We start from the raw sequence: 24444 nt of genomic DNA on the forward strand, positions 1-24444 counted from the left end.
TGATGAGACGCTTGGGTTAAAGCGGCACAGCAGCCAGAAGCTTGCATCCTTTTAGGGGAAGCCACTTCTCCCCACCAGCTTCAGTGGACATGTGGGGCAGGAGGTGTAAGTGCTGATCTGGCCTGCTGTGCTCCTCCTACGCAGCAAAGCCATTCACCAGCTATGCTAATGATGTGTGGTTGTTTCTTTGTTGTTATTCATATTTTCTTTGCTCCCCAAATTAAAATCATTTACATAAAAACAGACACTCAAACAGTAAAGTACATACCATTTTGAATGAGCTGTGAGTAGGACCAGATTTCATTCTTCGAAGAAAAAAAAAAAATTGGCTGAAGAGAATGTCAAAACCAACCAACCAGTTGACAAAAGTGTTTGTTTAATCAGAATTAAGCAAAGTGAGATTTTTTTAACAAACTGCACGCAACACAGTGATGCAACAGTCGATGGTTACATACTATCTGTTCTGCTATTTGCCCTGAAGACATGCTTTAAAAGTGCTCTCAACAGTCATCCACTGCAATAAAAATGGACAGGACACTGCATCACTGTACTGGATTCAAGCAGCTGAGCAGAACCGGACCCCACTCCACCACTCCTTATGATGCGTAATCCAGCCTTTCCACAATCAGACAAACCACTGGGCAGTATACAATTTACTCCACTGCCATTTTCTACACTAAATAATATTTTGACCCTGTTCTCTGAGAACCAAATGATTTGTCTTAATCCCAAAACCACCATTTCAAATCCCTTGTAATTAAACGTGTCGACTCATTGACCATCATTAACACATTACAGTGTCAGGCACAGCATAATTTTCACTCATGTCAAGGCGGAAGGAAAATTCAAAATGTAAAAAAAATAACAAAAAAAAAAAAAACCAACAACACAGCTCCACCCTAGATTACTTATGAAAGTCAGCATTTTCCTCCTCCACTGTCATATCCTGGTGCTCCATCTATGAGAGAAGGAGAGGGAAAAGGGATAATCATTCATGGAGTGCATGAAAAAGTACATGTAATGAGCACCAATGTATCTGTGCCAGATTTAAAAAATACAGGACATGTATGTGGTCTAAGCAGAATGTGAAACAGAGTCTGTCAGGATCAGCTTGATGTTTATGGGCAGTTTACTTGCAAGTGGACATTTACCGCATTTTCATCTTAAAATGATTTGTTTCCATCCACGTGTGCCTCTTTAACCTTCAGAGACTACATTACCGAGCCCAGTCACAGACCTGCTCTTATTTATGCTACCAGGTTTTGAACATTTTCAGTGGAAAAAAAGGCCCACAAGAGCCATGTCAAACTTCGCTGTATGAATATCTCTATCGGATACGACTGCCGCATTCTCCAAGGAGATCTGACAAACTGCAAGAAAATGCCAAGACAAGCCTCGCAGTCAAAACACTGACACTCTGCGCAGGCCACATAAACACTTGCACATCTCAAGAGGCGTTGGGATGGATGCTGGAAATACAGAGACAGATATGCTGCACACTGAGATCAGATTGCCAAGTGGTTGGATTTGGGTCTATGAGACATAACAAAAAAGGAAAACAAATGCACTGTTATTTTACTGGACTTCATGCAAGACAGTGAAATGGCTTGTGGGGAAGTGACGTCACGGTGTTAGTGCTACACAAGGTCCATTTTCCGGGAAAGCATATTTGTAACAACATTAACATGCCACAGAACAAAGTCAGTAGTACTGCAGTAGTACATTCTGATCTGTTGTCATACAGACGGTGACATCAATAAGGCAAGGTAAAATTGTCAGGAATCAAAGTGTCACGTCAGTTGGAAACAAAAAGATGAAGAATTAACAAAGGTTTTAAGAAAATGCAGCGACGTCAGGCAAATGAATGGACTGCAGCAATAATAGAAGTTAATTGTGTGTTTTCCCCTGACTGAAGCATCTTTCATTGTGCGTTTGGCTGTTTTAGTTCATCCAGTCCATCAGTTCGGTTTTTTTCCCCCTCAAATGTGAAAATAGATATTTTTGGGATGATCAAGAACCTGAGATGTAGTTGTGGGGGAAAAAAAAGACATTTGAGGGGCTATAGTGACATCTAGAGGGATTTATAGGCCTACTGAGTTTGAAGCTAGACTGACAAAGACCTAATTAGTTTTGAATAAAAAAGTACATTTTTTAAATTTTATTTTGCTCAGATTTAGGGAAGACAGCCACAGCGTTGTCCGAAAGATGCTGAAAGGTTTGCGTGTCAGCCAGGAAAGAATTACAATGAGGAATGAGGCGGCTCTAGGAAACACAATGTGACAAATACACAAGTATGGCACAGGATGGAATGGCAGTGAGAAACGGAGCCCCTTCCGGATCAAAAGCAGTAGCACACCTTGTAATAAAGGTCCTGTTGACGAGTCCAACACCTGATGTAAATGAAGTTAAATCATGATCACTGTGAGAAAACTGCAAGATTTCAACATGCGTAACTACAGAACATCACAGATCACGGGAGAAGCATCTGGTCTTGTTTCATTTTAACAAGGACACACATATATGAAGACAAGTTAGAATTAAAGGCATAATAATCTTGTTTCACATATATAAAGGGCTTGAATGACAGTTTAAAATCAAATTACTAATACCAACTCTGAATGGTTACTATCACTAATTCACAGATACCATTTCCCCTTGGCCAGACTTTACTTTAAAGCCTCATGTATTAATATTAATTGACAAATCAGTACTTTTGTGTGGCCAAAATCAACTACAACATATACCTTGACTAACTGTACATGTTCCTCCACATGCAATCCCCTTTTGAAGCAGAGAAGCTTCAATAAAAAAAAAAAAAAAAAAAAAAAAAAAAAAAAAAAACACACACTTTCCCTCCTTCCCGACTCCTTTGACTAAACTGACACCTGCTGGTTGGGGACCAGCAGTAACCTTTTACATTCAAAAACAAATCTGCCAACAGGAAAAAAAAAAAAATCAATGCTAAACAGATACGAAGCTACACTACAATCATGCTTCAAAATTCAATTTATGTTAAAGGGGAAACAGTTTATGCAATAAAGCAGAGATAATCACCTGTATCCAAACACTTGGACACTTACAATTCTACTTGCCACTCTAATTCAAACATATTATGTTTGGGTCCATTGAGTGAATAAATAACTATTCTGTATCATTTCTGGAAGCCCAGTGATGTCTGGCACTGACTGGAAGACCCAGACTGGATGCTAATCAGCCGCTGTCTGCCATGCTGTGAGTAAAGGCCGGATATTAAACAGCATGCTTACACAAGATTTCAAATACGAGTTTAAGAACCTTCAGACAACCAGGCGCTGAAATCGAACATGTGAGCCCAGCATTGGTGGACGTACTCACTTCATAAGTGCTCCCATTCCAGAACTGTCTCATCTCCTTTCTCCGCCACGCGACCATGGCACTGCTGAGGAGGGTGAAAGGCACCAGGTAGAGCAGAGCGGGCTGTCCCATCTTGGACCAGATCATGACCACAAATGTCACAACCATACCAAAGAAATAGGCTGCAGAGACAAGAGCGGAAAGGGAGCAGAAGTGATCCATCTTTATCTGACCGTGACCAGGACCGCTTTGTTGCGGTAAAAGCCTCATCTACCATCTCTGACACCAAAGACGGCCTATTCCAGTCCTGGAGCAACACAGAGTAGGAATACACTGAAACTGATACGTGGCACTATCTGAACAGGAAATTCTAATAACCTTGTAATCTAGGAGTAAATGAGGTAACTGAAATGCAAATAAAATTTGCTGGGCTCCAACCCTGATGGCCTGGCATGACCCATCCCTGTACAGAGTGACCGTAGGTAAAACAGCTTTTCGGTTGTGCTGTACCTATGGTGCAGGTCACAAAGTAGATCTTCCTGGGGCTGTTGGTCCACACATCAAACCTGTGGCAGTAGGCCACCAGCAAGCCTGTGTCGTCAACAACAGCACACATGTTACTCCAGAGCCAACGAAACACAGGACACACAGAACGTGGAGAGGAGCGACAAAAAGAGACAGAGAGAAAAAAGCAGAGGTCAGATTTCCAGCGCAGCGATGCCCTGGGCCTCCAAGGCCTCGGGTCTGGGAGGCGGAGTCACCTGGCACAATTATGTCCCCGTATCCAAGAATGGAGAACTGCATCCCACACAGGTTCTGAGCCCAGGCCGAAAACCTCGGCACTCGCATAACCACAGGCAGCTGCAAAATATCACACAGACATGCGGCTCCGCTTGAGAGAGGGCAGTCAAAACAGGAGGAGACCGAAACACATTTTCAAGCCAGAAATTCAAAAAACAGCTGCGCAGAAAAGAAATAAACAGAAATTTAACAGAAAAAAAAACAGTATGACTTTAGGCAAACAATACTTCTTGTTAATGGTGTGAGAAAAAAACACACGTAATTAAGGCACCAAATGAATGGAAAACTTCAATTAAAAAATTCAGCTTGTGAGCTTTTGCATGATTTGCATGATTTGCATCCCTGCAGCTGGCTATGTGAAGGTAGTAATTTGGGTTGCATATTGTCAGTGTAGACACAAATCTTGCACAGTAGCCTAAACTCTGGTCTGGTTTCCCCTGGTACTGTGAGGAGAGATTTTCTTTGCTATCATCACGTCTGGTTTGGAATTTTTGATGTATCACTTCAAAGGAAGGCTTTCTGCTGTATATTACATCTGTATTGCACCATCTCATATTAGATCTACCTAGGAGAAATACACAATGCAAACTATGGTTTGTGCATGGTAAATTGGATTGGATTGAACTAAATGATTAAGGAACCTGAATCTAGCACCCTATGTCCCAATTGTATTTTGGAAATGTAAATGACTAAAAATACACATTATCTGGCATTTGTTTGAATTGTTGTTATAATTTTTGTTGTCATTTTTTCAGTCTCCCAGTATTTCTCACTGTATTCATCTATGACATGTCAGTTTAATACATCACCAATATACTTCATCTAACACCTCATTTTCTATTATCTCCCTTCATTCAATAATCTTTGAGAGTTTAAGAGTCTTATTGTACATAAGTATCACAAATATACCATAGCTAATCTTGTATATTATGAAAAGAATCCACTGACATCCATTTTCCTGGCACGGATTACATTCAGGACCATGCAATGCTTTGGCATTTTGATCACGACTCAAGGATGGTGAAGGTCACCATTTTCTCACAACCATAGTATAAGAGCTGATCACATGACTACCACGGTGGAAATACCACAGCCCCAGCAGTACCCCCTCTGCACGGTCACATGACAGCTCGAGAGCCTATGGAGGGGGGCGAACAGACACATGAGGTGTGAGTATGAATATTAAAGCATCCAGTTTCATAAGGGAGGCTCGGCCTCCACTCCTACCACCTGAGAAGAGAGCTCAAATGCAGGCCTTACTTTCTCATAGGGAGCTGTGGGCTCAGCCGGCACCTCCACCATGTTGCCTCCGTTCTAGGATCAAACCCAAGTCAGACGATTTTCAGTAAAAATCCAATACCAACACAGCAAATCCCTGACAGACAGGTCAGCATTGTTAGTGAAGTCACTGCATTTCTCACACGTCACAAAGAAGAGGGCAACTTTTACGCGTGAACTCTGTGCTGAGCGGTTACCTTCTCCCCCGAGGACTCCGGGCCGAGTGCAACTTGAACCATGATGCTCTCTCCGTCCTGCAGCGGATGACACAACATTAATGAAAAACAAACATCCAACAGCCATCTAAAGCACTTTGCCCCCAAATTCCCACAGGGATTAAAAAAAAAGGGAGAGCAGGGCACAGATTCATTCTTTAATCCAGGCCAGCCTCAGCAGAGACAAGGACGTGCTCTTCAATGCTAAAGCGCTGAAACAGAATATGAATACCCTCATGTCTGACGCACTAACGAGCATGACTCACTGGAGTAAAGAAAGGCGTGATGAAGACGAAGAACACGTCATAGAGGACCAGCAGGCTCAGCAGGATGACGCACACCTACAGGCGGGACAGACAGAGAGACACATAAGGGGTCAAAGGTCAAGGCTGACAGATAGCCTCCAGATAGAATTCAGCTGCGCTACAGTTTGTCCTTCGAATTACACACTTATTTATGATAAATAATTTGTAAAATTAGGCAAGCGTTTGTTTCTTATTTCTTACAAAGCAATGTGAACTTGCCAGCTGCTGAAATGAGTGAAAATGTGTATGAAAGGTTACACGGAAAACCTGTTTAAATTTCGTTCACAGAAAGTAAAGGAAGAGGCAGAGGTCACATGACAGTGAGGTTTTACCTTGAAATTGGACACAGTTATGGTCTTCATGAAGTTCAAACAGAATGCAATACCCAGCAAATCCTGCAAAATCCAGATCCATCTAAAATGAAATTAAATTCAGATGAAAAGAGGATTGCAAAACGGAATATTTTCACCCCATTGTGTGTAGCAAAGCATGCTTAATTCACCACGATAATGCAAAACCATAGACATTGTATGGCTGCTCCTACTGACTACGGACTCAAAACAAATACAGTAGTCAAGGAACTGGTAAGCAACCATTTAGACAGCGAGAAACAAAATGCTAACATCAACACTCCTACAAAACATAATAATATTTTCTCAAACCTGTACAAATTTCCAAAAAAATAAAACCTCATCCAGACAAAATTTCTGAGGTTCATTTCCTGCTGACACGCCCACAGCCCTCCCACTCGGCGCGGGAGAAACAGGACTGCGTTTGTTTGTCAGGCACAGTACCTGTCCTCATTCCTGTACACCCCCCAGACCACAGCCACAGAGACAGAGACGGCAGCCAGCAGCAGTGACCTCACGGAGCACGCTCTGCCCAGGCAGGAGAAGCTGGAAAAAAACAACACGTCTGCACTAAACACGGGTCCAAAGACAGCCACGGAAAGGTCACCTCGCCCGCAAAGTGAATCAGCGAGGGAACTGCACATGGGGAAAGAATGTAAATGCCCCCTTGTCCGATTCAGATCTGTAGTTTTAGCAGAGTTTTAAACAGAATCGAAGAAAAAAAAAATATCTTCAGACACTGACCAATTAGTAACGATGAACAGATTGTACTTTTTGGGAAACACACATATTTATCTAACCTTCATTTTACCAGGTTGCACCAACTGAGAACCAATTCTCTTTTACACTGATGATCTGGGGAAGTGAATTATTTGGCGACTAATTGTTCAGCCCATTAATCAATTAGCAATTGACTAAATCAAATGTAGATCGTTATTAAGTCAACATAATTGGAGTGCCAATTATGTTGACTTAATGCCAGTGGAGTGTATGCGAGGGTTGCACATACTTGCAGGCTGCAAGGCCAATGCTCTCCATGACTGCTTCCAGGCAGCTGTGTAGGGCCGTCGCGGAGGCGAGACAGAACACGACAATGATGACGTACACTGAAAACAAAAAGAGGTCACAGCACACTGACATGTACCGATGACCAAACTCCACTGCCGACTGATCAACAGAACTACGGGAATACTCACCCAGCCACTTGTAGAAGAAATACATCAGCACCAGCATTGCGCTCATCAGCGCCACGAAGATAACGACTTTGAGCGGGGAGTAAAGAGACAAGTCACTGCTGGACTCTTTCTCTCCGCTATCCACCACGGCAGGACCAGCGCTCAACCTGTCCCTGGAGAAAGACAGAACATGTCCCCTTCTCAGCATTTCATTTACATTTCCCACAATGGGAACTGAAAAGACACTGTTCACCAGCTGCGACCTCTAGTGGTAAGACGCCATTACTGTGAGAGCTGCTCAGTGAGCCAGTCAGTCAGAGAGTAAGTCAGGGAGAGGCCTTGCCTTTTCAAAAGACTGCTTCCTTGCAGTAACAAATTTACAAGCAAAGTATCCTTGTCGGCTCTATGATCAACAAGAATATATCTGCCTCCTTCATCAAGCCAAAGTTATGTTATCAAGCTTCCACTGATGTACATTTTAACTCATGGTTATTTCACCTTTCAGAGACCCCGCTCCAGTAGGCACCCATGGCAACGGTGAAGACACTGAGAAACAACATAATGAGGATGCTGATGTCTAACACAGGCACTGGGGGAGCGTACAGCCTCACTGACATACCATCCGGAAACGTCTGTGAGGACAGTAAGAATTAATGTCACAAACCGTAACCACTAAATTGAAGATGCAGAAACTGGATAATTTTAAACTGCCCATTTATAACAGTATGTCAGCCTTGAACACACTTCACCTGTTGTGCGTCCAGTATGTCCCTGTATCTCACGAGCGCCAGCGGAATCTTGACTTTTCCATAGTTGGTCTCATTTGCTGATGGGGTTAACTAAAAAGCCCAAGAAATAGCTGCAATCCCACTGCTTCCTTATCACAAACTTTTCAGCTTCAGTTATTTTCTTTGGACTTGAAAAATGATGGTGATAGTTGTGTCTATTGTTGACATGGCTATTTGGGATATTAAAAGCATTAATGAGGATTATGTGCAACAGCTATGCACAAGACTCAAGGTGCATATAATCCTTGTATATACAGGTACCTTCAATCTCCTGTCTCTTAAGAAAAGTCCATTTGCTTCAAGTGCTAATGAAAAAAACTGCTATGACAATGTGTATTCACTTAATAATGCAATGCTAAATAGTATGCCAAATACTGTATAAGACAGCATTGTATACACTACATTCTATGTAATATGTAATGTATGGCTCTCAAGAACTTGGTCCAGAGACATCAGCCAGACAGCAGTGCAGCACTTCAAGAACACAATTTCCTATATAAACACCAAAGCTACAGTAAACGCATTACAGTACAAATCTAAACTTCTACCATGGTTGTTTTGCTGGCAATGAGGATCACTGTGGCACCGAGGTCTTGGGCAATCAATGCTTTCTGGCTGAAATCACAGTCCCCATTCATCACCACCACAGCTTTTCCTATCAGTGCTGTCGGCCCTACACCGGATGCACTGCAGAGGAAGGTCGACGTCATGTTCACCAACTGGTACTCCACCTGCAAAGACACCACACACAAACAGCTCGGCAAGACACCCTCTCACGGCCTTCTATGGGTTCCAAACCAACAATCACAGCTATTAGAGTTTTAAATCGATCCCTACCTCCTAAAAGTCTGGGAGAAAACACAATGCGGTGTACTTGCACACATCCATCAACTTTAACACAGCACGATGAAAAAAATTCAATCAATAAAAGCGGCAGTAAGAATATTAAATTACATACTGTAAAGAGATTTGATTCAGTTTTTATCTTCCCAATGCAACACAAGCTGGTATTTTCCTGGACACTATGCTTTACTTCAGATGCATACATTCATACACGAACAACAACTCAGGAAAAGCTTTCCTTAACAAAAGTGAGGTTCTAGAAAATTTCACTTTTAGTAAAAGTTATTAGTCACAAGAAATTAGGGGTATGTTTTCCCTGACTGGTAGTGACATTGACAATTGTATTTAATTGGTATGATTCAACTGTCATTAGGATCTGTAATGTCATCAATTAGTGTACACAAATAGTGTGGCACAGTAACAGCAATAATATTTTCAATATTCAATACACTGGTAATATTAGCTATCAGTTAAATTTATATTGGTGTCAACTTACAGCATTGCTGAGAGAGGTTGAAAGATTAGTCCAGGAAGAATTGTAAACAAGGCAGTACTCTTTACTTGATGATCCATCTGACACGTGTAAAACTGCTTCTTGGGAATTCACCTGGAAGCGAAAATAGTTTCGATCGATCAAACATGTCTTCGTGGTCTGAGTCGAGGCAGTATACGACATAAAACCTTCAGCTGCATTCTTAAAAATGTATACTTGGGTAAAATATAAAAATTAAAACAGCTATGGTAATATTTTTAAAATAACATTAAAGACGAATATTGTAAATGTAAAAGTCCATATTCCTTCTTCCAGCTGGAATAATTGTATTCTATTTTTAAAGTTTCAGATATTTTATGCAGGTATTGTTAGTCTTGAAAGGCAAACAATGTTGTACCGATTTCAATAATCGACCATAAACACGGATTTCAAAAGCCGTGCTGTACCAGCTGACTGGTTTGATGCTGTCATATAACGCCGTCAATGTAAAGAACTAGCCTGCTAACAGAATTTCCCGATACACGGATGAGAATTAAAACAGCTTGCTTGTTACAGTATTAGTGGTAACCATGGTGTGCTTAAACAAAAATACTTGTCATACACAGATCACTATTGCTGGCATTGTTCCATGGGGAACTTTTGTAATAAATTAACTTGAAACAGACCCTTCTTGTTGGACAGCTGGCTAGCTAGCCAGCTAACTTACCAGTGAAAAGATGTAAACGAAACATAAAATAAACACGAGTGTTCGTGCCATGATGGCAACGGTAAATCCGGGACAGCAGCCGTTTCGTATACGTCCTGGTTAAACGCTGTCCACGAACATCAGTTACCGTCAGCTATCTAGAAATGCTTATCCTACCTAGCCAAGTGACTTAGCTAGCTAACTAGCTATATAGCTAGTTTCTATTTATTCCAGTTCGCGTCATCGCTTCATTGTTATTAAAGCGAAAAAAGTTTTATACTTCCTGTTCCGTTCAGCAGATCCATTACGTTAACTTATACCTTGACAAGACATTGGAGGCTTCAAATCACATGCAGCTTTTTTCCCGTATGAAAAAGGAATTGAGATGGTGCCACACGTGAATATGCGGTTTCACTTCAGTCAACAGATATCCAAAGTTAAAGCACGATAAATGTTGAGGGTCGCTCAATACTTTTTAAAAGTAATGTTGGCGTATCGTTAAATTCGGTATTAAAGTTTAATAAGCATGATATTCTTCTGTGAACACTGCTTTATAACGTTACGGAATCAGCAAACTGTTGGGATTACATCAAACAAACTTAGACCTCATTTTTAACATACTGAGTAGTGAGCGTGTTGGTTTATAGATATCATTAAATATAAATCAAGTTTTGGTTAGGAAAAAAAATCACAGGTGTTTTCAAAGACAGCACAAGGGCTTACACTCAGAGTACTTGCTGTTCGACATCCTTTTCCAAATCTGAAATCAAGCTGGTATGAAAAACTAACTTTGAATGTAGATGAGATACGTTTTTTTAATTATGTTTTATTGTGCATGAAAAATATAATTCATTTATTCCTGAGAAAGATACAGAAATGCAGTCATTGGTTCTTCAGTAGACTTCATTGTGTTCAGTAGGCTACATTATTCAAAACATTACAAAGTTTTCACAAACGAGGCCTGAATGTAAGTCTAAATGGAGTAAAACAACCTTGACCCTTTAACCTATGAATGAAGAAAGTTTGTTCTACAGAATCTGTCTACATAAATCAATATTACTACTTTCATCTACTTTATAAATGTACATTAAAAAGCAAGTAAACTTTAGGTTCCACTAAAAATGTGCCTCAAAATCTTAAGGGTGGCCCAGCCACCATATGATAGTCTCTCATCAATGATCAAGCAAAATAAATAAGACACTTCCAAACACAACATCTGTGCAGCAAGTAACATTAGGTCTGGAATGTCAACCTCATTAAGAATTACTCACATTAAAAATATATTTTATCTTTCTTCCAGTGTAACAACAGCATACACACCGTCTATACGCATTCATAACTACATAATTATTTAAATCTTAATAACTGTGATTGTATTTTGTACATCTCAACAATTTCCTTTGCTTTTCAGAATGAAGTGGTGAAAAAGATGCTTTCCAACATCTGGAGTGTGATATCCACAGGTCTTCAACAGCTTCATAGGCTCTGGGGAAAATAAGAATAACAAAATGTGTATTCATTCATTCTAGCACATGGGGGATAGGAGGTACTCAGGGACAGATGGTACTCAGAATTCATTTCTGACTGAGAAAATACATTAGTCATTAAAGACTGTGACAACTATTCCCTTCAGTCATTTCAAAAAAATAAAACAAATTTCAAAATAATTTCTGACATGATACATATGTTGTTGTAGCTTATACAAGAAACGCAGCCCATTTAAAATACTATGATGTAATAAAGATGGTTCCACTGGCTGAGGGCTGCTCTGATACGCCCTGATGTGAAGACTTTAGGATAATGTCTTCTGAGTTCATATCAGCAATCAGTAATATCAAATCTAGTAAGGCCATCTTCTCATTGTAAGGATTTATTCCCATGCTGGCTCTTGGAATTCTGAAGTGACATGAATTACAGCAAGATGAACGCAGCAAACATTAGGTAACAAATCCATGGCTACATCCATAAACTCTGCTCTACGGTGCTATAAGGGCTACTTTTTTAATCAGACTAGGGTTCCTGATGTCCAATGACATGTTTGTTCAATGCAAGGACAAATGGACTTGTGACCTGAGTCTGTACAGTTGTCAGGTGGAATGCCTCTGACGTGGCCCGGTATGTTGCCACACTTTGGGTGGAACCAACCCTAACATCAGATGGAAAAGGTCTAGGAGCAATACTATAAGTTGTTTTAATGGCCTGTAGCCTTTGGACAAAGCCATTCTTCAGGCCCATTCTCCAAAGCAGACAGATAACTCATCAGATGTGCTTACACTAAACATGCATTCAGGCCAGACGATGCTGCTACACCTTGCGCCCAGGAGACAATGGCTGACAGAATGCAGTTAGTCTACGCTCTTGGTTCATGTCCCAGGGTGTCAGCACCTTTTGATAAAAGGCAGGACTGGGCCTAAGGCTGACACTCGCACCCTCAGTACCCAAACTACAGCCCCTGCCCCAAGCACACACACAGAGACTAACTGACAGCAAACACGACTCTCTACCCGCCTGGTTTCAGGCCTGGGCTGTTATAGACAGCCCTGAAAGCACAACAAGCACCATATTTAAGTCCCTATGGCAGTTTTGGCTGGCTGCAGTGGCACAAAGCTCTCAGAAGCTCTTAAGAAGTCTCTATTCTACAGGATGTCTGGCTGCTCCCTCATGTCATACAGAAGCAAGAAGTTTCATAGTGTCATAAGCATGGCCACTGTCCATAAGTGATTGCAGGAATAGAACAACAGACTATAGCCTGCATGTCTCAGGGTGCTCACCCTGCACGTCACACCAGGCCTTTGAATCTACATGTTTACATGGACAAGGCTGAGGTAGCTTTATTACCCTGACCAATGTCTATGGCAGACAACTCAAGACCAAAATCAATCCACCAGCAGCGCTCAACAGTCAGGCCCAGAGCAGCAGAGCTGCTGAGGTGCTGGTGCCACATTGTCCCCAATGCCTGGCATACCAGGTCCCAACAGCCACCTGTCTCCCACGATCAGCCCTAAGACATTAATCTGTGGGTTCAATAACAGGTTGGAGGACAAAAAAAAAAAAAAAAACACCCACCGACACAGGACAATGCAGCTCTAAACACAACTTGCAAGTAGCTACCTAGATAGTTTGGCTAGTTAAGGAATAGAAAAAGTGCAGGAATGATCTGTCCTTATAGAGATGGGAGCCTTACCAGGCACTCCCCCATCACCAAAACTACTTTTATAATAAGCTTTATAGATATGAAAAAGGAAGGGATGGGCCCAATCTGACCAGAGCAGCCCTTATTATAATAAAGAAATACATGCCTATTCTTTAATAAAATAGTTCACAGATAAGCTATACATGCCATGATATATTGCAATTTCCTTTAAACATAATGTTAAGCAAGTTCACGCTTCATTAATATTTACCAATATTCTGTTAAAAATATTACAATGTATCAATTAAAGTGAATACTTACAAAAATCAAGCTTTTCTTCCAGTCATTCCTGAACATTGTCAGATACCCCATGCCCGTAGCCACCTTTAGATTTCATGTTGGCCTGAATAGATTCCACCTACAAGAGAAAAACATTCCTTAACATCTTTTTTTCTAGGGCAGGTAATATGCCTCATTATTAAAAGTGAAAAGTAATCAATTGAGAGTGTAGCCGTATGTGAAATCTGATTTAAGACATCAACGTAACAAATAAGTATAAATTAAGCACCATTATTACCAGACATTCTTATACACAATAATGAAGTTAAAGGCAATGGTAAAGCACCATTACACATTTATTTACCACTGCAAATATCTATTTACAAAACCAAATTTGTTACTCCATAGTAAATGAATGGATTAGATGCTGATTGTTTAAATATGAACGGGCATCTTATACTTACTGCTGAGAATCCCGTGCTCATATCCCCCGACCCCACATGCGTGGTGTGGACGAAGTTTGTCGGCTCCCCAATCATAGAGCGGTCTATTCGCCGTCGCCTCTTCTGCAATTGAGCGGGATCGGATTGTTACATAAATCTGTATCTACCATCTTATTCCCTGATTTTTTTTTGTACTGTCAAACGAGATGCAAATCAACACAGTGAAACACTGTACAGACTTGACACAGATGGCCTGCATTACATAAGCACTTGTCACAGTTTCAGCGAGATCTGTACGTGTACTCACAGGTTGTGGTTGTTCTGCAATGCAGCAGCTGAAGCAAACCCAGAATTCAGTCATGCTGAACGTGCAGCGAAACAGACTTCCGCACTTGTCTTCCTGTTGGGCTCAACGGCGACAGCACAAACATATATTGGGGGCTTATTACAGACAAGGGACAAAATAAATTGGTGTCCTCCTGTCTCACAAATGGCTCTGTGCCAACAGGCAGCCAAAACGCTGTGTAGCTGGGCTACCACTGACAAGCTGCCTCCCGACAACCTGGAATATGAAACAAATACGTAGACGCGGTGAAAAAAGTGGTTGCTCCGATTCACTCATACTCATCTGAAAATAATACACAATGATACGACTGAAAAAGTTAGCACAAGATCAATACATCTGCATAATGTTACTTGCTTAGCAGAACACATTGTTTGGGCTACAGTTCTTTTACTTTCAATTTTATTCTGTAGCACATTTATTATGGAATGTTTATGTATGCATATCACATTCCAATGGAGCAACTGAGGTTACATGCCTTCCTCTAGGGTACAACAGCAGTGCCCTGCTCAGAAATCAAACCTACTATTCTCTATACATTCTGAAGCTCTATCCACTGCTCCCCTCAATAGCTGTTCAGAAAAACTCAACATGGACACATTTCCACCTGACATAAATACACTGTGCAGTCATTTTGAGTTCTGGGAATGAGCAATTTCCCCAATAATGAAATACTACACAAAAGAACACATAGCTGACAAATTCTTTGCCAAGATCACTCATTTACCAACAGTTGTAGCCGTATTATGAAATTCTCTCAAAACTCAAATTTCACATCCAGCATACATTCAATTAAAAATGGAAGAATATTTATTACACTATTATTCCTCTCTTTCAGAAGGCCATCACTGTGGCTTGTTACTAAAAAAGTTGATTCTTGATTGTCCTCAGTAAAGGAGACATTAAGTACAATCAGAATGAACAAAAGACACACTGTTAGCCAAATTCAGGCACTCAATCTGCATCAAAATGGCCGACACAGTATTTTCACCTGTCACACACTGCAGGTTCACTGAGAAACAGAAATGAAATTGAAAGAGTAAAACTCATTGAGATGATTATGCGTAGGAAACATCTACTGTAAGGTGACAGCTGCATGCATATAGTCAACAATGTGGAGTATGTTATGCATATAAAACAGACTAAAAAATAACCGATATTATACCTAATGTCAGCTGCTAAAGGTTGTTAAACTTACTTTGTTTATTGGAAAAGGGAGTACAGATGAGTATCATTAGCCTCCCCCCCCCCCCAAACAGACTGAGAAAATCCTGACATACGATTTTGCTGCAAGTTGACTGTTGACTATGCATTTAACCACTGAGTGGCAACAAATGTGAACAGCCAGTCCAGGAAAACAACCTACAAGGAACACTGGTACTATATTTGAGTGAAGACTAATAAAATGATCATCAGAATATAAATGACCTGCTCTGCAAATGCAAAATGTGTCTGAAAAGAAATTGTGTTCCTACAAGAAGTTACAATGAGCAAAACTGAATTGTGTCCCAAGCCAATGTGTCCTTTAGATTTCATGTTAAAATACAATGATTACATAAGCATTTAGCCAGATATGGTAATTCAGCTCTACTGCATAGATTTGCCATCAGAATTACAAAAAAACATTTACACCTAAATATTTCAGACTCTTCACAGACAGACAGCCACCACTCTATGCGGCATGCGGCTGTGGTTTGAAAAGAAGCCCAGTCTGTCATTTCAAGAGAAAGAGGCCCCGAGAACAGGAAATCTAGGCCATAGACTTCAGCTTGTGCAACACACTTGCACACTAGAGCTTTCTGTTGGAGGTATCAGTAAAAACATATCAAATTGTTTCAAGAACGAAAATAAGACCTTTTCTTGGTTTAACTTTCCAATGGATATTCTACATAATGACCAATCTCAATAAGTATGGAGGGTATGTTTTGACAGTTGAGTGTTCTGTTGTTTAAAGACATTGATAACTCTGATCAAAAAAGATTTTAAATCGTCTTTTTATGTTCTAATTCTTGACATTTAAAATAATATATTTTAAAAATATAATTTCACTGTCATTTCTAGCTGTTATTTGTCTGCAATATGGCATTATTCTTTCTGCGTTTACAAGGCTATCTAGATTCATGGTCCCAAATTGAGGAAGTTCACTGCCACAACACACCGCGGAGTTTAGCAGTCAGATGACTTGTAATTAAAGAAACAAAAAATATATTACAAGATAACGACACAAACAGCGTTACTGTATGCATGAAACCTATTGCTGAATCTTGGCTCATTCGCTGAAAGGGTGTGACCAGCTGTCGCTACTTTTTCACGCCAGAATTAATCGTTCGCAGCAGACATTTTTGTCCTCTGATCTCGCGTTTTAGTTTCATAAAGTGACCTAATTTTACTATATTTTTACTACGTATTGCTATGACGACAATTCCCTATTATGTTAAGTGATATTTTAAAAGTACTGCAACAAAGAATTCATTCACTTGCGCGTCAGGTTCCCTAATCAGTATGTTTTTTTCCCCTTTATGCCGCATAACGTGTCATTATTTCCAGCCCACGTACATGCCATTTCCAAGCAAACAGCCGGTAGAAATGCAACCACCAATACAAGAGATACTCGTCTAAAGTGACACTTCAGGAGATAAATGCTACCCGCCGCCGCCGATCATATATCACCTCCAACCTCAGCGTAGAATTGCCAGGGTGGCTGTATCTAATTAGCAGCGGAATAGCTGCCTCTTGCTTACTTCGGGATTGTTCAAGTTTCAAATCGGTGTGTATACCGAGCTGTTAGAATTTAAAAGACGAATATCTGAAACAAGACTGAACAGGAAGACACAACTGCAACGTTGCGAGCGAGTTCGCTACCTGTTTCTGTAGCGGGCGCTAACTAGCCCTCTGTCAAATAGAAGTTAGAGTTGTGTTGGACTCTTTTCATTGACTTTTTTATTTTCGACTAACTGTGTCCCAATATTACGTTGTGTTTTGTGTACTTTTCAAGCATGTTTTAAGAGGAACTATTAAATTAAACTGTAGGCTATGTTATCTCGCTAGTCGGCGAGCTACTTACCTGCCAACTTCCCCGAAGTTATGTACAGTCAATTACTGCTCCTCCCACTCGAGCCGCAGTGACAGATGGGATTTGATGTAGCAAAAACACGGTAGTTTCTAAGAAATTCCGATAGTGCTGCCATCCGAGTTCGCGTCACTGCGTGCAAACTACCCAAAATTTGTATTATCTTGAGAAAATGGGTGGCAGTTTATAATAAAATGTGACTGTCCCGTGTATGGAGTTGAAATATATAGCCTATTCATCCAGATTTTTGATTTCTATAACGTATTTGAAACGTATTACAAAACATTCATACAAACGCAATTTACTTATGCATTCGCTTGTAAATGGTGTTACATAATTACAACACCAACTAGTAACACCAACTAGCCATCTAGCATGTCTTGACTGTATAGATTGGAAATAGATTATTTGTTCATGTAAGTCTTTACATAAGTCCATTATTATTAAGAGACCCCTCGATACCAAAATTATTAAGTTTGATGACTCGGCAGTCATGCTCAACATGCACACGCATTTCCCTGATTGCTACATTTATATTCCGGTCTCAGTATTGCCCACTAGGTGACAGTATTTAAGCAACTCCACATTTCTACGTGTGGGTAAACTAAAGTAAGTGAAATGACAAACTTGAGACTGCGTGAATGCATTCCATCGTATGCTTATTCTATGATAAATAAATAACGTGATATGATATTTATATGATATTTAAAATATGGGTTAACTTTAAATGCGAACCACATATCAAATGTAGTCCTGTTTCACGATTTTTTCATAGCACACCACGCTCTTGCCTTATTCAGAAATCAATGTAAGACATTACAGCTCAACAACTATATGTCATGAAGCAGAATGATTTCTGTTCCTAATCATTTTATGCTGAGAAGATCTGCGTAATGTTAAACATTGTGGTCAATGTTGCCATTGCATTATTTGTTTTTACAGTAAATAATCTAATCTAAACCAACTCTAATAACTTACATTTTACATAGCTAATAAACAATTTGTAGAGAAAAATATTTATTTACTGATCCAGCTCAGGTACCTTTGATCAGGGTATAACGGTACTTTCCCACCTGGAAGTTGAACCTGCATCCCTCTGGTCTGGTTGAAGTCAAATTCCTTCAACACTTCCCCTCAAACATTACAATTATATGAAAACCAGAGTTCCACACAATAACTTGGTAGAATGTAACACACGTTTTGAAAGAGGTCTGAAAGGCTCAACCGAATTGCAAAATGGAGCAAGGGATGGTTATTTCTTCTCTTGTCTTCAGACCCCAAAATATCTTGCGATTTAATGTTATATCTATCACACTTACAAGAACAAACATCACCTCATAGTTATAGCTGATTCAGTTTCACACATCTTGCAGGTTGTGCCTATACGGCATTTGTAATGAAGGCTGCTGGGCTCGTCAAGTTACAGTTCATAGTATCTGTTCCAGAAGTACCACCAAATAATAAGAGAATTTAATTCATCCCTTAAATATTCCACATAGGAGCATCTTGTCCAAACTTTGCTCTACGGAGCTGACCTCTTCTTGTTCACAGGAATAATTCAGTATTACTTGATTTGAAACAAGCAAAACGATTGCATTCAACAATGGATTAAAAAGCCTTTGGATTTTTTTTTAGCTGAATCACTGCGCAGGGCGGTGTTGCTACGCAGATGATGTGGCATCAAATGGACCATGCTACGTGCTGAAGCAGATCACTTTTACCGAGATGCAAAGCCCGTTATGTGTAATGTGGCACGAATACTTGTGGCATGAGATCAGTGGCCACGTAATATTTCAAAAGTCTGTTGAAATTTCATACACTACTTGAACAACACTAAAGGCGGAGACAATGAACCATCTCGGGTCCCATGCGGTACAACCTATGCACAAAAGTCAGGCTACGAGATAAGGGAACCAAGAGCTGATTGTGCTTGTATATATGGATCGTGACGCAGGGCCGATGCGGGTTAAACGTGAAATTTTCCTGACTGTCATATGAGTCGCATAGCAATAATGTTCTAAGAATTATTAGGCATGGTTTCATTCGCGTACATTTCCATCATCTGGCTGTACACGGGAGTGGAAGTAACATCTGATTTTTAGCGTCTGCACAGTTTGTGCCATGATTCTCTTGCCGAGACTGTAATGCCTCAGAAACACAAATTTGTCGCTAACCATCTGATGTTCTGTTGCAATTACTTCCTTTGGAAGTTAACCAGAGTGTTTCAGGTTATAGCCAGCGGTTTACAAGCACTTGCTATATAATTGCCTTTCTGGGTTCCTAAGTCTTCATAACTGTGGGATTTGGGGGCCATATAAACATAGGCTATGACTATCATTCTGGTTTAACCCCACAAAACTGTGTCAAGGATTTGGAGTAAATGCTAACAAACAAAACAAAAAGAGGAAATGACAAGATAAATGCAGACAGACACAGCATACGGGATCGACATAATATACTTTTTACAGCCTAACGACGCTCTATATCTGTCTGCTCTGTATTATGAACTGGATGGGCGCCACGATTTACTGTCAACTAAGCTTAATAGCCTCTGTGTAAATATTACCTGTAATTGGCTATTTCATAAGGTAGCCTATAAAGAAATTTTAAAAAGATATTGTCCAAATGTAGCCTATATATTCTATAGAAATGTAGCCTCTATATTCTATTTATAACACCATTTTTTATTTCAACGAGCGTTCCTCGCTAATAATAATACTAATGTTAATGTTTAAATATTAAAAGTAATATTTTTCCCACAGCGTTTGACAAGGGGTTGAAACTATGTATACCAACACTGGAAAATGTGCCGTATTGCATAGGCGGGGGAATCTGAAAAAGTAAACGTGAGGCGTACAGCACATGGGTGGAGTACCTGGAGGAGGAAAAGAAGGTTGGACTCTCTTTCCGTACTCCTATTGGATAGAAGTATTTCGTTTCCGCTGGAGGCCACTGTTTAAATACCCAATGAGGGAGTAAGCAGGAGTCATGAGGAGAAGTGCGACCGAGTGTGCGAGTCTCTTTCGGTGGAAGACAGGCAGCATCGTGATATCGTCCACCTTTCACCACAGTCTGCGCCATGGAAGAATCAAGTAGTTGACATTTCTTGCAACCTTCTCTTTTTAAGCTTTCTTCCGTACGATCATTGCGCTCTCGAAGTGAGCCGGCCGATCCGGGTTTGTCTACGTTCTCAAGAGCTTCTTCGCAGTCCTTGTGTAAAGATGAAGTACATTATCGGAATTGGCGGGTAAGTCATTGAATGGCCAAGTATTGTTACCAAAAAGAATCGCCACTCTCCTTGGTCAGGTGGCAAGTCGAATGGGGTCCGTTATGTAACCACGAACAACTGAGATTCCATTCGCGGTGAAGCTTAACAAGTTGATGCATTGCTAGCAAGATGCAAATAAAACTGGTAGTTATTTACATATGGAAAGTTGAATTTCCTCAAATTTGCCTTCCCATACAATGGGAATCTAGCCAACGACGGGAGAGCTGTCCTGGCCACGTGTGGACATTTTTTTTAATCAACGGTAGCTAGCTATTTCTTGTGTTGGCGTTCAGGCTACAGCACAGCTGTCTTGAAAAGTAGTCTGGAGCATTTTCCTACAGATATCTGACGTTTTTTTTTTCTTTCTAAATGGCTCTAGGGTGACAAACGGGGGTAAAACTACCCTTACCAACAAACTGATCAGGAATTTGCCGAACTGCTGTGTCGTTCATCAAGATGACTTCTTCAAGGTGAGTTGTCTTTGAATATTGGCAGCGTATAAAACGAGCGAATAGAATTGGTGGTGGATACCGAAATGTAGGTTTACGTACCTATTCTACGCCACACACCATTGTGTTTAGACACCCTGTCCACTGTCAGCTGAGTTAAAACCTTAGCTAGCTCCTAACGGCACATGCCTTGTGGACTGTACAAGAGTATCTCATCCGTGTATGTTTCAGCCCCAAGATCAGATTGAAGTTGGTGAAGATGGCTTTAAGCAGTACGATGGTAAGCTGGGATCTTTTTAAAAGGGTTGTCTGTGCGTATGTGACTTGGGTACCTTACATAATGCGTTCTGCATGTCTTGTTTTTTTACTGAGACACCTGATGGAACACTGCTCATTTCAAATCCTCATCCTTGCTGTTCAATTTTCCCCCTTTTCTGGTCTTTAGTGATTACTGCTTTGGACATGGACGCTATGATGAGTACCATCTATGCTTGGATTGAGAATCCAGTTAAGTTTGAGAGATCCCATGGCATCAACAACACCCTGGATACGGAGCTGGCCCAGGAGCCTGAGCAGAAGGATGAGGGCATTCATATCCTTATTGTGGAGGGCTTCCTGCTTTACACCTACAGGTAACTGTCCATGCTCTTTATAGAGAACTCCTGTCAGCTGGCAGACAAGCTATTTCTTTCATGCATTCTCAGGTACAAATCTGAATTATTTTGCTCTTTATCACTAACTGCTCAATATTTGCATTTTTTTTTGTTGCAGGCCTTTGATCGACATACTGGACCAACGCTACTTTATTTCCATCCCATACGAAGAATGCAAAAAGAGGAGGTGGTAAGATGACATTTTGTCTTGATTCAGTAGGTCCTGTACACGTAGCCTACTTTTGTGGTAATGTGTAATGCATTGGTGATGCCACCCATGTTTGAAGGCAATCAAATTATATTAAGACATCCTGATGTTCCTGAATCCTGAAATCTTAGGCAGCCCTATTCTCTCTTGCAGCTCAAGGAACTATGCCGTGCCAGACCCGCCTGGCCTGTTTGATGGCCACGTGTGGCCGATGTACATGAAACACAAGAAGATCATGGAGGAGAGCGGGGTTGATGTTGGTAAGCATCTTGTCTGTGCCTGTAGGGAGTGTGCATTGTCATTCTGGACTTCTAACAATTTGGTTAATAACTTCCATCTCCCTTTTACAGTGCAGCTAGATGGAACCAAGTCAAAGGAGCAACTGTATAATGCTGTCTATGGAGAGGTTCAGAACATCATCCAGAAGCAGCTTCAGTAAACAAAGGTGATTGTGACAGTGACATTGTCTACCACTGCATCGATTTTGGAGTTAAAGGCGTTTTAATCAAGACTTTGTCAGCTGTGCATGAATTCATTTTTGGGTTACTCAAATACACTTAGAGATTAGCAGCAGCATTTCTCAGATTTAAATTTTCTAAATGTAAGAAGTCCAAACCGATAGTTATTGATTCATATGTGATATCATGGCACAAGCAAGAGGTTGTTTGTTATTGCACAGTATTGTATGAGGGTAAAATATGAAGTGGAAAAATTAATACCCATTTGACACTGCAGTGAAATGGCCATAATATCACTCTGTATGATGAATCCAAGCTTCCATGAAACCAGTGTCTGCAAATGGGTCTTCTGACATGTCTGAATACAAAGTTTCAAAAGGTCAATGAGATTATGTACGTGGGTCTAATGTGTAGTTGGTGGATTGTTTTCAACTATGCATCTATAAACCACATGGAAAACAGGGTTCACATGTCAAATGTATTGGATCTAGAATGAATGTCCTATCAGCAAACAGTTCATGTTGAAAGATCTGTGTCTTCTGTTTTATGGCACCATTTATCATGTTGCCATGGAATTTGATCAGCTACCCTAACAGTGGAATCACTTAATGAAGTCTGGATCAGTAATGTTACATTCCTGTAGCTACTCTTTAACCTTGCAGCTTTTGGTTATAGATAATGATTTGATTATAGATGCAATTTTGGTTATAGAGAGCGACCTTTCTCAAAAGCTGCACTTCTGGAGTCTTGTTGACATGAATCCAGCACACCAGTAATGGAGTGATGGCTTTGTCTTATTTACTTGGATGCATAAAACCTAAAGGCATATTTCACTAATCTCTCATTTTTGTGTTTGTTTTCAGATCAGATGATCTGCTGAGGAGGACCATGCATTTTATACACAGGAGGAAAAGCAACTTTACTTTTACTATGTGCTGATGTGGCAGCTCAATTTGTCAGACATAGTCAGCTAAGAGTTTAAATGTAACTTATTTATCCAATGGCATTATTATGCTAGCTTAATTTTATACCCTCATTATTTATTGCTTTGACACCAACTGACACTAGATTGAGCAGAATGGAAAATTAAGAGGATGGTTTCAGCTAGATGCCTTATCAATAAAAATGAACCTCCTGTGACATGTGGGTCTGACTGCTTTTTGTTTGTGTCGGTATACAATAGAGTATGGATGTTGTTTTATAAAAGTCATTAAAGTGCATGCATCTTTGACATGGAAAAATTCCACATTTGGAGGTCAGTGGTTGGTTATCTAATCCCTGACAATTAACTGAAGCTTCTGTAAAGGTTTAAGAACTGAAGTGATCCTTGCTTTAAAAGCACACATTGAAGGTGGTATAAAAACTGCTTCATATTAAAACATGGCTGCCATGCCATGGCTGGCAGACTACATCCATGGTCTGCAAAACTGTTTAATGATTTGCCTTTGTGTCACTGTCTCTTTGAAACCCTGACACTGTACAGTTCGGCATGTACTCTGAGGAGGCCCTGAGCTTATCGACCTCCCAGGCAACAGGCGGCACCTTGTGATACTGCGCATAATCTCAATGCACCACCTTGTGACTCACAACAGTTAGAACTGGCAATAAGTAGAATTTCAAACTTTGCTGGAGTGGTACTTTGAGTTGTGTGAGTGTTTTGTTTTTAGTGGTATCAGTCAATTGATTAAATTCACTTGAAACATGTTGGTAATCAGCCCTTGTATGGCACAAAATAATTGAATAGTATATTTAAATTAATAGTACTATTAAACACTAAACTGCTGTAAACTGTGGCAGGAAACTGATTATCCATACCCATTTACTTGATGCTTGACTTTGTGGAAATTCTTTTTCAATGTATAAAGCACTAAGCA

General features: G+C 40.3%; 2 protein-coding genes across 3 annotated transcripts; one reads left to right on the forward strand and one right to left on the reverse strand.

The window, feature by feature from the left end:
• Positions 1 to 853: 853 nt before the first annotated feature.
• Positions 854 to 10517, reverse strand: LOC118788070 (signal peptide peptidase-like 2A). 2 transcript variants are annotated; one of them, XM_036543925.1, is made up of 17 exons: positions 10288 to 10517; positions 9585 to 9695; positions 8794 to 8976; positions 8207 to 8296; positions 7956 to 8089; positions 7479 to 7630; positions 7292 to 7388; positions 6727 to 6828; positions 6265 to 6346; positions 5894 to 5968; positions 5610 to 5666; positions 5395 to 5448; positions 4095 to 4194; positions 3844 to 3924; positions 3355 to 3515; positions 2357 to 2390; positions 854 to 958 (listed from the first exon to the last, which is right to left on the reverse strand). In XM_036543925.1, the coding sequence occupies exons 1-17, from the start codon at positions 10336 to 10338 to the stop codon at positions 918 to 920; spliced, it is 1605 nt and encodes a 534-aa protein (XP_036399818.1). In that variant the 5' UTR covers positions 10339 to 10517; the 3' UTR covers positions 854 to 917. The 2 variants fall into 2 exon arrangements, with proteins under 2 accessions (XP_036399818.1, XP_036399819.1); XM_036543926.1 differs by lacking the exon at positions 5395 to 5448.
• A 10015-nt stretch (positions 10518 to 20532) lies between these two features.
• mibp2 (muscle-specific beta 1 integrin binding protein 2) lies at positions 20533 to 23703 on the forward strand. Its single transcript, XM_036543689.1, has 8 exons — positions 20533 to 20781; positions 21182 to 21272; positions 21483 to 21531; positions 21697 to 21883; positions 22023 to 22094; positions 22266 to 22372; positions 22463 to 22557; positions 23434 to 23703. The coding sequence occupies exons 1-7, from the start codon at positions 20756 to 20758 to the stop codon at positions 22549 to 22551; spliced, it is 621 nt and encodes a 206-aa protein (XP_036399582.1). The 5' UTR covers positions 20533 to 20755; the 3' UTR covers positions 22552 to 22557; positions 23434 to 23703.
• The last annotated feature ends 741 nt before the right edge of the window (positions 23704 to 24444 follow it).

This window comes from Megalops cyprinoides, chromosome 13 (assembly GCF_013368585.1).
Source record: "Megalops cyprinoides isolate fMegCyp1 chromosome 13, fMegCyp1.pri, whole genome shotgun sequence".
Lineage (NCBI taxonomy): Eukaryota > Metazoa > Chordata > Actinopteri > Elopiformes > Megalopidae > Megalops > Megalops cyprinoides.